Here is a 14603-nt window from a genome sequence, read left to right on the forward strand (position 1 = left end):
TCTGTGTGTGTGTGTCTGTGTGTCTGTGTCTGCGTGTCTGCGTGTCTGTGTGTCTGCGTGTCTGCGTGTCTGCGTGTCTGCGTGTCTGCGTGTGTGCGTGTGTGCGTGTGTGTGTGTGTGTGTGTGTGTGTGTGTGCATGTGGCGGTCAGGGCCGTTCGTCTGCAGTCTGCTAGTGCTACTCCTTTCAAGTTATTTTGGCCGTACAGCAGAATATCACCAGGCACCAGCCTAAAGAACAGTCATGTTCTCCATCTCTGGCTATTAATATTGTAGGGCAAATCTGCTTACAGTGGGGGAAATAAGTATTGAACACATCAACATCAAGTCAGGTGATTGACTGGGCCATTCCAACAAGTAGATTTTCTTTCTCTGAAACCAATTGCGAGTTTCCTTTGCTGTATGCTTTGGATCGTTGTCCTGCTGGAAGGTCCACCCACGTCTCATCCTCAGCATCCTGGTGGATGGCAGCAGGTTCATCTAAAGAATCTCTCTGTACATGGCTCCAGTCATTGTTCCTTCAATGATATTAAGTCTGCCAGTACCACGAGAGGAGCTCCTGTGCGTGGCCGGTTGATGGTGGAGTCACTGGAGTGATGTTGCTTCCTTGCCTTTCCTTGCTGTGGTTTCAATACTTTTTTCCTGTTTCATTCCACTTTATTCCACATCACTTTATTTACATATGGACTTTAATGTTTAGATTTTTTTGTCTGGATTGTTTGAGTTAATACCAAAGTCTGGTGCAAATTTCACTTGAATAGGCTCATTGGAAATACATTTACTGGACAAAATGTTGATGTGTTCAATAATTATTTCCCCCACTGTATATTTATGCTAAATCCCAGATTGTCGGTTGACTAGGGGCTCTGAACACGTTCCATATGGAGCTCTGAACACGTTCCATTTGGAGCTCTGAACACATTACGTTTGGAGCTCTGAACACATTACGTTTGGAGCTCTGAACACATTACGTTTGGAGCTCTGAACACATTACGTTTGGAGCTCTGAACACATTACGTTTGGAGCTCTGAACACATTACGTTTGGAGCTCTGAACACGTTCCATTTGGAGCTCTGAACACGTTCCATTTGGAGCTCTGAACACGTTCCATTTGGAGCTCTGAACACGTTCCATTTGGAGCTCTGAACACGGTCCATTTGGAGCTCTGAACACGTTCCATTTGGAGCTCTGAACACGTTCCATTTGGAGCTCTGAACACGTTCCATTTGGAGCTCTGAACACGTTCCATTTGGAGCTCTGAACACGTTCCATTTGGAGCTCTGAACACGTTCCATTTGGAGCTCTGAACACGGTCCATTTGGAGCTCTGAACACGTTCCATTTGGAGCTCTGAACACATTACGTTTGGAGCTCTGAACACGTTACATTTGGAGCTCTGAACACGTTCCATTTGGAGCTCTGAACACGTTCCATTTGGAGCTCTGAACACGTTCCATTTGGAGCTCGCCCCCTTGTGAGAAAGAAACATAAGTGGCCCAAGAAGATGAATACATTGACCTTCTCCTACAACGCCACAAACCACCAGACAACTGGCTACATCCCTTCCTATCTTCAGGTCCCTAGACTCCCCATGTCTCCCAGTAGAATGTCATGTTCCAGTCAGCCCTGAAACCCCTTTTGTAATTTTGAGAACATTTTGATCCAAGTTTGGAATAATAATACCCATCTGGAGTCAAGTTTGTCAGGGTAATGTTCCCTGCCCCTTGGGGGTCATGTTAGCCCAGGCTTGCATCCTTCATGTGAGTGCCTACTGCGATTAAGCACCAAGTATTTTACCCCTTTATGAGAGGAATTTTTAATATGTATTCTATTTGGTTGCCTTTCAAGTGTTGGCGAAAACTGGCAAAAACATAACAGCAGTGAAAACAATGGCAGGATATGGATTATGGAAATCAGCGCACGTTAAGCTTCAGCAAGCCTCCTCTCTTTCTAATCCGGCCCTGTCTCTCACATTACTCCTATTGTCTTCTACCTTCAGCCCTGCCTCGCTAATGCTAACGCAATGCTTATCATCTTCCATTTTTAATAATCTCACAGTGAAAAGATGACATTGGCAGCAGCTGCATAAGCCTCGCCATTAAATCAAAGACCGGCTGTTTGTCTTCTCCTCTCCTCACTTTCTTTCCGTGAGGGAAATAATCGATTTTTTTCTGTTTTTTTTATTTTTATTATTCGGTTTTAACCAATCACAGTGTCACTTATTGTGTACTTGGGGCAGGGGGAGGGGGGGGGGAAATGTGCAGCTTTCTTTCTACTCTCTCTCTAACTTCTTCCCTCTCTGTGTAGTTTGTCAGTAGCTGTCACCCGGCATGGAAGCCTTATGGTTTATGTATCTCATCTCTCCGTAAAGCCAGGGAGATCAGGATCAGAGGACAAAACGCTCTGTCTCTCAGCGCTATGGTAACCGGTGCTGCATTATAACACAAGGCAAGAATGAAAAGTACCTCTCGTCCCTGAGTCTCTGAGACTGGAAACCCCTCAGGATGAGGGGGAGTCTAAGATGGACAGATACCGCAGTTTACAACTTAAGTGGATTATTATTATTATGACAGTTTTATCAGTTGGTTTGTGCCCTGATTTTCTGAAACGGTTTTGTTTTCAATTCTGGGGGGTTTGTCTAGTTATTTTTGTTTGTTGGTTGCTTATGTATGTCCAGACTGTTGGTGGTTGCTTGTGTATGTCCAGACTGTTGGTGGTTGCTTATGTATGTCCAGACTGTTGGTGGTTGCTTGTGTATGTCCAGACTGTCGGTGGGGAAAACACTATTCTAGTCTCTTAATCTTCCTCCCATCCTTCAGCCGGTGTTCTGGCTGGCTGAGTTCTGCCGCCGCTGACCGTCCCCCCGTGTCTCGCGGAAGGTTCCAGCACATTAGCCTAGCACCACTAGCTCTTGACATTCTACACACACCGAACTCAGGAACGAGATGAATCACATTAGTCTAGACTCACGTTCGATGTTACTGATTGAGCTAACACAGCTGGGCCCTCTCTGTCGCCATGTTTCATGTTGTTGCGCGAATGCGTGTACATGAAAGCCTGAACATGAAAAGTATGAGAGGGCGCATAATCTATTTTCCTTGCCATTTCATTACCAGCGCTAATTCAGGTGTGTGTGTGTGCGGTACGTGCGTGTCTGTCGTCCTCTCCAGGTGCGGTGGGCAGAGCAGCAGGTGGCGAGGAGAAGGAAGAAGAGGGACATCTACACGGAGCCTTCTGACCCCAAATTCTTCCAGCAATGGTACCTGGTGAGCTGTGTAATAATAATACATTAGACTTATATAGACGCTTTTCTAGACACTCAAAGACGCTTTACAACTGAAAAAAGATCGAGTAGTAATGATAAAAACAAACAAAAAATAAATAAAAGAAAGTCTAATTGAGGTAGTGCTGGGGGACACATGGGAAGGGGAGGGGGAGAGGGTTAACTGGTGAAGGCGAGCTTGAAGAGGTGGGTTTTGGGGGCCTGTTTAAATGTTGGGAGGGTGTTGGCCTGTCTGATGTAGCTGGGGAGGGCGTTCCAGAGGGAAGGGGCTGCGGCTGAAAAGGCCCCATCACCCCAGGTGGAACATGGTCCACAAGGTCCCTCCATTTCTTTCTGTCTCTGGCTGTTTTTTGGGGGGCCATGAGTCACATCGCCCCCATAACATTAAACATTTTGAACACGTTTTTTTTATTTTTATCGTGAACTACTCAAAGCTAAATTCTGGTATTTCATAGAAGGTCATGTGCAATGCCTTTGAAACCTGCGAGATAAAAGCTAATTGAATTGCTGTCTGGAATGTTACCATAGGGACAAATTATAAAAATGTGCTTAGGCTGTAGCTATAATATACACATCACTCCCGTTTAACACAATTTGCAACTCCCAAAGCAATTTGCAATGTCTTTTTTTTTTTTTTTTTACATTTCAACGTTAAACCCAATCAGTTTAGCATGACAATTAGCAGGAACACTAATGTGTGTGCTGCTCACTGTACTTCTCATCTGCGTCTTGTTCATCAAGGTCGATGTCACAGAGCATTTCTCTTCAGTCTGTTTAACTAATTATTCTGCACCTGTCAGAGTTTGCATTGAAAACAAACAAGACAATGTCTGTTGTCTCTCCTCTCCTTTCCTCTCGGAGGCTCAGCGATGCTTTGATTTCCCCTAATCTTCCCCGTGTCTTTTTGTCCACGTGCACTAAGCATGCGGTGTTGGAAATGGATTAATACCAGAATTGACTATCCCAGACATAAATCACCTGTGAATGGGAGCTGTATACCCCCTCTGCCATTCAGCATTACGCCGCTAATCGGCTAGGGGCTTAAATCTTTTCTTGCTGTTTGAATTATTTCTCATTCTCTCTCTCTCTCTGAAGCCGAACAGTGACGGCTTGTTTGTAATGAGGTTTACTGTGTGATGAATACAGATGTTTCGGCGGTGATATCGCACACAGCTTATCCCAAAGCTTTTGTTTGTCCGGCGGTCAGTATTGGATCAGTGAATAGGATCATGCACAGCAAGTACTGTAGTTGTCAACCGCCAGAAGGTTGTCGAGTGAATTTATTGAGGCAAGGATTGAATGCTTAGTCTAGGCTTAGGCTGTGTAAATTATTGTCCTAAATGGGTATAAGAGCGAGAGCTAAATGGCATCCTCTGTTCAAGGCTCTGTCGGAAGTCGTAGTTATTCTGCACAACACTGTACTGGAGGAATGGTGCCTATGTTGCTAAGCTCCTCCGCCAGCAGCCCAGTGGCTGCTCTGTAAAGGCCCAGCATGGGGCCTGGCCTTCTGGGCAGGATGATCTGCAGTGTGGGGGGTGAGCGGTGGGGGAGGACTGGAGCCCTGGAGTGCAGCACTTTTTCAGTCCGGGGCTCCATCACAAACTGTGTCTCTCGCTCTTTTTTCACTCTCTCCCTTTCCCAATCTCTGCCTCTCTTTCATTTGGGCTCCAATTTGCTACACATGAATCAGTGGCGGGCACGATAATAATAATATATAGATCGGTGGGCTTGTCAGGGGGAATTGGCCAATTCAAACTCCTACAGTATGACATTCAAGTGACCTTGGGTCCCCTGAAAGGCACTATAGAAATGTAAGAAATGTAATGTATTATTATCATTATTATTATTGTTATTCCACGGTCAATAATTACCAGTAGATGAAAATAACCACCAACAGATTAGGTCTATATTCTCGCAATACTATGAGAATATGCTATTGTATAGTATTATACAACAGTTAGTTCCGACCAAGTCATTTGATTGGACAAGAGGCATTCCATGAGTGCCGATAATACAGTATAACAGCACTGGGACTTTTAACTATATGCATCACTCCGCCGCACAGATGTTATACTAAATGACCGTTAATTAGACTACATGTTTGTGTTCAGGTTACTAGGCAACAGTCCATTTGAAGTTCAGTTGCGGAACTATTTTTTGTTTATTTTTATGATTAAATAAACAAACAAATCATAATCTGTTGTCGCTTATTACTGTTAACTAAAATGGTGCTGTAGAACTGTTGTACAAAAGCAATATCACACTCGTGCTGTTATACTGACGGTACTCGGCCTGCGGCCTCGTACCTACGACCGAATCACAGCCGTGCTGATATTCAGTATAACACACTCCCTCTCGTGTGATATTGCTTAAATAAGCTATATACTATGGATAGGCCTATTTGTGTATGTTGTTGTTTTTGTTTTGTTGTCTTTTGTCTTGTCGTATTTTATGATCTGATGCTGCTCAACACACGGCCTCTCCGAGGACATGAACGTTTTCTGAATTTGAATCTGAATAGTGAATGATGTCAATTCCCTAAAACATCGAATGACCAATGTTGCATACATCGATCGCCTCTGCTCTCTCCCCATTCGCCTACTAATTAAATCACAGAACAGTGAACGTCTTTGATAGTATGACATCAAATAGCTTAAACATTGTATACGGTAGATTATAGGAACATGCATGATCGCTGGAACTGTGCGCATCGCTGGAACTGTGCGCATCGCTGTCTTACCGAGTTCAAACATCGTCCTTTAGGCTTGTCGAGTGCTTAGCTTGTGATACCATCAACACTTCAGCTCGTGGTTACATTCAGTGTCGACAATCAGCACTCCAGTTGAGGGGGGATGAGGGGTGATGGCTTCCCCCCTGAAATAAAAACGGTCAAAATCATCCCCCTTCTAAAACTGCCATCCCCCCCTTTCCATCCCTTATGTCATTTTATCAATGAACGTGGTTGTAACCAGGGAGTAGCTAAAGGACTGTAGAATTTAGGAAGGGCTGGTTATCTAACTAACTCTGAGCTAAATCGGCAGTGTAGGAGGATAGAGGCAGGGGGCGCCAGCAACCCTTTAGACTAGCATTACTAGCATTAGCATTAACATTAGCATTAGCATTAGCTAACAGACAACTAAACACACAGCAATGTATCGAATATGAACAAACACATTTATTTATACAAATTATATATACATCCCAATATACTCCCTCCCCGCCGGCCACACACACACTCACTCACTCACTCACACAGTACCTGGCCTGAAAAGGCTTAGAGTCCCGGACTGAAATGAGCGCGTTGAGGCCTGGTTGGAGCTCGCATGTGACTCGAGGAAGGCAGCAGACAAAGGGGGGGGAGTGACGTTGCAATTTGAAGGGAAAGGGGCGTCTTCGTAGCAAACGACGATGTGTGAATGGCTCAGGTCCGGTGGTCCACGGTCAGCTCCGGTGGAGTCAGCGGTCGGTCGCAATCCACCTCGTGGAGGCGACGGCTCTGTCCAGCTTGGGTCTCGCTATGCGCCAACGTTAGCAGCCGGCGGCTAGCAAGGCTGGCTAACGGTGACACAGCTAAACTGGGCTAGCGCTGTTAACTCACTAAACTCCGAACTCTTCTTCACGTCGTCTGCCAGCTTGAAGGCCTCGAAGATCCTCTTGAAGAAGATGAAGTTGGGGTCGAAGATCTCTGGTTCCTCTGTGATGTACTCTATCTCCACCTCGGGCTCCTTCTCCTTCTCCTTCTCACTCTCGTCACTCTAACGCACAGACCACTTCCGTCGCTATATATACCAACCGAACATACATCCGGTCACGTACGCCAATCATACATCCGGTCACGTACGCCAATCAAAACCACGCCCACTAATCTGGCGCTTGCACAATACTAAACAAATCTAAGACAGAACTTATACAATTACAATAACAATACATGCACCTTCATGAAAACGTACATGAATAGTATGGAAAATAATTAAGGAAATAACAGGGGCAAAATAGGGCTGATTTGGGGAAACTAACTGGCTCTAAATTGTGGGCCTTCATAACAGCCGCCCCATGAAACCCTCGGTTTCATTTAACTATGGAAGGCACACTGGCTAGGCTGCTCTAGCAGCGTGAGGTATGAGGTGATAGTGTCCTTTGTAATTTGAGGGAGTTTCTCCGCGGCAGAACGGACATGCCGGTGTCGTCCATGAACCTCTGCGGGGTCTTGATGACCCGCGAGGACCGGGCGCTGACCACCGGCATGATGAAGTGCTTTATGTGTTTGGCGAACTTTGATTTGCCCGGCTGGGCGTCGAGGGAGTCCGACGTCATGTCTTCGTCGTCCACGGTGTCCTCTTTCACGTCCTGCAATAACAGTTGTTGAGTCAGGTCCATTTCCACCTGCTTCGACAACGTTTTAGGCCGGGATCTGGGTCTTTTCGACCCGAGGAATTTAAGGCTTGAGGTGGGGACCTGTTTTATGTTTTCGCTAACATCGTCTTCGACGCCGTCCGGACTTGCCCCGCCTTCGGGCGATATAGCCTGACGTCTTAACTTTTTCTCTCCCGGTTTCTGCTTCTGTTTGCACCACTTTCCTTGTAAGTTCCTTCGCCTTTTCTTGCCGTGTTTGAACGGACTTTTACGGATGCGTGGTTTCGTGTCTTCGGCTACGGGGTCGTCCAACAACACCACAACTCCGCTGCTCTCCGTTGGCTCCGCCTCTAGCTCCGGCTCTGGCTCCTCCTCCTTCACCTTCAGTTGGGTGTAGGCCATGGCCACAGGTGCAGGCAGAGCTAGCTCCAACTCAGCGGTCAGCGGAGTATCGTCCGGCTCTGGCACCGCCGGCGTCTTCCTCCTTTGAGCTGACCTCTTCCTCACCGACAAGCTAGTAGATCTTTTCCTCCTCGGTTTAGACAAAGGGCTGGTAGATCTTCTCCTGCTGGGTTTCGAGACAGGGCTGGTAGATCTTCTCCTGTTAGGTTTGGAGACATGGCTGGTAGATGTTCTCTTCACGCCCTGGACTTCGATACGCACTGTCTTTGCTTTAAGGAGGTCTATGGCGTAGACGTCCTCCTTTGACCGTACGTAGAGCTTCTCATTCTTGTAGGGCGCAACGTCTAGCGTCCACAGCTTCTGGACGTTGTCTAGTAGCGCCGCATTCATGGAGTCCACACTGGTGTGAAGGCAGTTGATGGTCTGCACTTCTTCGGTTCGGACATGGAGGGATGACGTAGCTCTCCCGTCTCTATCTCTCCACTCGGTAGCGCCTTGGAGGGCCCACCCAAGCGCAGTCTTAACAGCCATCGGGCAGCCTCGTGGTCCTCTCAGCGGAGGACGGAGCGACACGATCAGTGCAGCGTTGTCCGAGCCGATGAGAAGGGTTGGCTCCGCTCCTTCTATCGGATGTAGGTCTACTCGCCGTAGGTGGGAATATCTTGCGCGTAATCTCTCCAGGGGGTAGTCGTAGCGGGAGAGCGCTAGCTGGTCTGCGGTGAAGACATTCTGAAGCCGATATCTGTCCGACGGCCGCCCCGCCGGGGAGATAGAGAAGTTGATTCTCGCCCCGGTGACCTCTTTAAGGTCGCGACGTATCGTGCGCAGAGTCAGCTTCTCCTCAGTCCCTTGGAGCCCCAACTGGCGCACTGCCTCCTGGAGAAGGATGGTCCGTTCCGACCCGTCGTCTAGAACGGCGTACGTGTCGTACACAGCGTTGTTGTGGTGAAGTCGGACCTTCACCACCTTCAGTAGGACCTTGGAGCCGCTGCTCTGGGTTGGGTCTAGGTAGTAGACAGGTGTTTCCTCTTCCGGTGCGCTACCGGACCTAGGGCTTCTGGTGCCCTCCGTGGACCTGGCGAGGGAGACCTCGTGTAGGATGTTGAGGTGGACCTCCTCACAGCGGTTGCACTTTCTCCTCAAGGTGCAGTTCTTAGCCAGATGGTCGCGCCCACAGTTCCAGCACCTCTTGTTCTCCTCGAGCCACCTCTGCTTGGCCTCGGTACTCAGGTTGCTGAAGTCACTGCACTCATTGAACCAGTGCTCGCTGGTGCAGTACGGACATGGCGGTGGACCTCTCCGTCCCTTTTGAGGGGGTTGAGAGGAATCCTTTCCCTCAGGTCGGGCTTTCCTCTCTCTCCGAGGCTCCTCCTCCGTGTGCAGCACTCCTACTGGGCGTCCTCTGTTCGAGCTCGGCCTGTCCCAGCGGTCTCCCTTCTCCCTCTCCTTCTTCGGCTCAGCGTAACCCATGGCGTCTACGTTGGTGTCATGCACTTCCTCCAGTAGGAACTCCGCGAAGGCAGCCATGCTCAGACCCAACTTCCCGGGGTTACGAACGCGCTGCTGTCGCCGGAACCTCTCCTGCCGGAAGCGTGGGATCTTGCGGAGCAGCCGCTCTACGTTGGAGGTGCTGTTGATCTCGCTGGCGCCAGCTGGGCCCTGCGTCTTCAGCATTCCAACCAAGGTGTGCACGCGGAGCGCGAAGTCATCCAGCGCCCGTTCATCCTTGATGGGGGCCTGCTGTTCGAGGGCTTGCAGTTCAGCAAGGGCGTGGTTCCAGGGACGACCGTAGCGGGCATCCAAGTCGGCGAGCGCTCTGGTGTAAGGTGTCGGTGCGGAGGCATGGGCCAGAACCATGTTGTGGGCTCTGGGGTTCCTCACATGCTGAAGGAGAATCGCATATTTGTAGGACTCTGAGCAGGAGTCGTCCAAGAGCGTGTCTAGGCAGATGCGTAGTTCCACATACTGGCTCCTGTCCTCGTCCTTGAAGAAGGGGAACTTGGGTCCCTCCACCTGGGGAAACATCCTGTAGTGGATGATCGGGGCTGGAGTGACGGTCTGGGTGTCCGGCCTGCATGCCTTTTGGTTCACTGGAGGACCTAGGGGTGTGCTACGCTCTTGGGGAATGGCTCCCCTCCCGGGCAGCGACGCTGGCTCCCTCTGGGCCGCGTAGCGGTCGGGTCCCTGGTCCTCTTCCTTCAAGGTGGTCAGCTGGGCCTGTAGTTGGACAGTCATGGCGGGGGTCATGGAGCCATCGGCGGGGGGTTCAGGAGATGGCACTCGAGAGGGCCGTGCGGATGATGCTCTGGAGCTACGGGCCGACGGAGCTCTGCTGATGCACACGTCGCGCATGATCTGCATCACTTTCTCCATCTTCTCCGCGTGCAGTTGCTCTCTCTCCATCTGGAGGCGGTCGCGCTCCATCTGGAGGCGTTCACGTTCTAGCGCCTCCTGGCGCTGCCTCTCCGCCGCGCGTTCCGCCCCCTCCATCTGGAGGCGCTCGCGCTCGAACTGGATGCGTTCCCTCTCGAACGCCTCCTGGCGCTGTCTCTCCGCCGCACGTTCCCTCTCTAACGCCTCCTGGCGCTGTCTCTCCGCCGCACGTTCCGCTCCTTCCATCTGGAGGCGTTCACGCTCGAACTGGAGGCGTTCCCGCTCTAACGCCATCTCGGCCTGTTGGCGCATACATTCTAACAGCGCGGCACTACTCCCTCTGGAGTGCATGCTATCCGCCCCAGAGGCAGAACTGCCCACGGAAACCCTGGACCGGGAGGAAGCCACTGAACGGCAGGAGCTAGGTCTCGAGCGCGCCGTACTGGGAGGCAGATCGTTAAGGCTGAGGCCCTCCCTCTTCCGCCCGCAGGCGCTGTCAGACCGGGCCTCTCCTTCCTGCTCTTCCGTTTCTACGGCAAAACCCTGCTGTTCTGCCATCTCATCCTCAGGCTGGTGCTCTTTGATGGCTGTCTCAGTGCTAGCCACCCGCGGGACTCTCTGTGGTCGTGGCTCTGGCTCAGGGGGCGGAGAAGGGGGGGTAACTGTCTTGTCTGGTTGGCTGCGCTCAGCCATGCTATCACTACACAACCTATCCGGCTCGAAGGACCAATTGTAACCAGGGAGTAGCTAAAGGACTGTAGAATTTAGGAAGGGCTGGTTATCTAACTAACTCTGAGCTAAATCGGCAGTGTAGGAGGATAGAGGCAGGGGGCGCCAGCAACCCTTTAGACTAGCATTACTAGCATTAGCATTAACATTAGCATTAGCATTAGCTAACAGACAACTAAACACACAGCAATGTATCGAATATGAACAAACACATTTATTTATACAAATTATATATACATCCCAATATACTCCCTCCCCGCCGGCCACACTCACTCACTCACACAGTACCTGGCCTGAAAAGGCTTAGAGTCCCGGACTGAAATGAGCGCGTTGAGGCCTGGTTGGAGCTCGCATGTGACTCGAGGAAGGCAGCAGACAAAGGGGGGGGAGTGACGTTGCAATTTGAAGGGAAAGGGGCGTCTTCGTAGCAAACGACGATGTGTGAATGGCTCAGGTCCGGTGGTCCACGGTCAGCTCCGGTGGAGTCAGCGGTCGGTCGCAATCCACCTCGTGGAGGCGACGGCTCTGTCCAGCTTGGGTCTCGCTATGCGCCAACGTTAGCAGCCGGCGGCTAGCAAGGCTGGCTAACGGTGACACAGCTAAACTGGGCTAGCGCTGTTAACTCACTAAACTCCGAACTCTTCTTCACGTCGTCTGCCAGCTTGAAGGCCTCGAAGATCCTCTTGAAGAAGATGAAGTTGGGGTCGAAGATCTCTGGTTCCTCTGTGATGTACTCTATCTCCACCTCGGGCTCCTTCTCCTTCTCCTTCTCACTCTCGTCACTCTAACGCACAGACCACTTCCGTCGCTATATATACCAACCGAACATACATCCGGTCACGTACGCCAATCATACATCCGGTCACGTACGCCAATCAAAACCACGCCCACTAATCTGGCGCTTGCACAATACTAAACAAATCTAAGACAGAACTTATACAATTACAATAACAATACATGCACCTTCATGAAAACGTACATGAATAGTATGGAAAATAATTAAGGAAATAACAGGGGCAAAATAGGGCTGATTTGGGGAAACTAACTGGCTCTAAATTGTGGGCCTTCATAACAGTGGTATTACTGCTATTTCAACATTTAGTTTTGAGCATATTGAGTAAAATACTGTGGGTGAGGGGGGGGGGCACGCACACATGCAATGACATTTTTACCACATTTAAGTCACTGACACTGAAGTCACTGACGCTGTGGGGATGCTCAAATTGTCCCCATATGATAAAATCCACCATCCCCCCCTGATATTCTTTTACAACTTGAGTACTGCCTACAACTGATGCTGTAGTATGGTAATTTTATGTGTCAAAAATTATTATCCATTTCAACATTCGCAGAGAAATCCTGATTGGCGAAGGACAATGGACGTCCCGTTGCTGGAGCCCTGCCTCCTGCCTGGGCTAATTGAAACTTTGGCTGAAAGAAATTAGCAATCAGACGTCTTAGAGCCGCGCAGCGCTCTTTAGTGGAAGCAAACCGGAGCTCTTTGTCTCTGCCTCTCCCTCTTTCTCTCCCTCTCTCACTCTCACTCTCTCTCTCCCTTCTGTCTATATTCCCCTCTCTGTCCCTCTCCCTCCTGGTTAGAGAGGAGCTCTGTTCGTGACCCCTCCTCCCCACCCCCTGTGAGTGAGGTGAATCGGCTCACCAAGATCACTCACGTTCATACATCGCAGCTGCTGTGACAGCGAAATTACTGTGCACTCCCCGAGCTCGCTAAAGAGGCTTCCCAGTGACGCTGTCTCTAAGCGTGGAGGGAAGAGTCATTAACTCCGAATATCCACAGCCCCCCCCCAGTGCTACATTAGCAGGGGTTCTCGTCTTCTATCTGCACCGCTGCTACTGTGGCTTCTTCTGATGTGTGTTTTTGTGGATAATGGCGCTTTTTTGTGGATTTACATTTGTGAAACTTTTCCACTCATTATTTTTGGTACCGTATAATTTGACTTTATTGCATGCGTCAGATGTTTAGTCACACAGATTTTTCCGGAGTGTTCCACTCGGACAGAGCTTCTCTATTGTTGTCTTTTGAGCCCTAAAACACAGTGTGTCCGTTGGCCTGGGGTGGTCCAGTGGTCTAGCACCGCGGTCAACAGTGCGCGCATATGCCCATGTCGGCATGGGTTCGAATCCGGCCCCATGCCCTGCTGACATGCCCTCTCTCCCTTCTTCTCATTACTTTCCTGTCTGTCTTCACTGTATCTGTCCAATAAAATGAAAAATATGAGTGGGACTGCCCCACTCAGAAAAAATTACTTTAAAAAAAAAAAAAAAGAACCCAGTGTGTCCTATGAGGACGGCTTCATGGAAGTGTGGTGTGTGTCTTGTCTTCTCCAGTCCAGCCCCACCCACCAAGACCTGAACGCCAAAGAGGCGTGGGCGCAGGGCTACACCGGGAAGGGCGTGGTGGTCACCATCCTAGACGACGGCATTGAGAAAGACCACCCTGACCTCACCAGCAACTATGTGAGTAAAAAAACAGCCTACCAGGAATAGACCTATCGCTAAGCCACGCCCCCTTTGAAAACTGACATTCAATGACAATAGCTTATAACTTATTTCTGATTTACAAGTAAGTAATAGACATGTTTTTTTAAAGATGATAAGAATATTTTGTCTAAAAGCTTTTCACCATCAGATATTAGCCAGTTGTTTGTTGTCTGAGTTTTCTGCCTGTAGTGACTTTTTTTCTGTGATATGATTGGACAATTTCTATTTTGGGGCGTGGCTTAGCCATAGGTCTATTTGTGTTCACCTCTCCGGGTTAGTTCATGTCAGGGCAGATGGAGGAAAGGACACAAGGAGAGGAAGCCACTACTACAGACTATTGAGATGCACCGCGAGGGAGCGGCTCTGTGGTCATATCCCAATAGTCTTAATATCCTCACCTCATTATGACTTATAATCAGGAACCATATCAGTTGAAAGCCAAACGGCACTGCTTAGCTAGGGTAGTGCCCTTTGTGGGGGGGGGGGAATCCAAATGAAAAGGAAAGAACGCATTTAGGAGTATTGAGATAGAGCTGGGGTCCTTAAGCCCTATTTTCCCTCTCTGTTTCCAGGACCCTGAGGCCAGCTATGATGTCAACGATGGAGACTTGGACCCCCAACCACGCTACACCCAGCGCAACGAGAACAGGTATTGTATGACCCAGTGGTAACACAAGTGCCCACTTTAGGGAAAGGCTAGAGAATCGTAAACGCAGAATCAGTCATGGCCCTCTAAGTAACTCCTCTCCTCTACGTCTGTGTTCTTCGTCATTTCCAGACTAGATACTTTAGACAACAGAGTCAACTACCACCTTTGCTATACTGTCATATTTGTGGTATGAAATAGAAGACAAAATCTCCAGCAAGTCCGGCAGTCCTTGCAAGACAGTGATCCGCAATGCCCCCTACCCTGGACACCTTCAAATCAGCCCTCAAAAATGGATCTGTTCACCAAGGCCTTTGG

At 49.4% G+C, this 14603-nt stretch overlaps 1 protein-coding gene across 1 annotated transcript in view; it reads left to right on the forward strand.

Annotated features, from left to right (window-relative positions):
* Window positions 1-14603, forward strand: part of furinb (furin (paired basic amino acid cleaving enzyme) b) — a gene marked incomplete at its 5' end in the record, with an annotated part of 84531 nt that overhangs the window by 36663 nt on the left and 33265 nt on the right. The window contains 3 exons of the mRNA XM_080539056.1: window positions 3168-3263; window positions 13487-13615; window positions 14212-14288. Coding sequence (XP_080395182.1) covers window positions 3168-3263; window positions 13487-13615; window positions 14212-14288 — 302 coding nt within the window. The remainder of the gene's footprint in view (window positions 1-3167; window positions 3264-13486; window positions 13616-14211; window positions 14289-14603) is intronic.

Source organism: Nansenia antarctica, assembly GCF_963989245.1.
Source record: "Nansenia antarctica genome assembly, chromosome: 9".
In the NCBI taxonomy this organism is placed as follows: Eukaryota; Metazoa; Chordata; class Actinopteri; order Argentiniformes; family Microstomatidae; genus Nansenia; species Nansenia antarctica.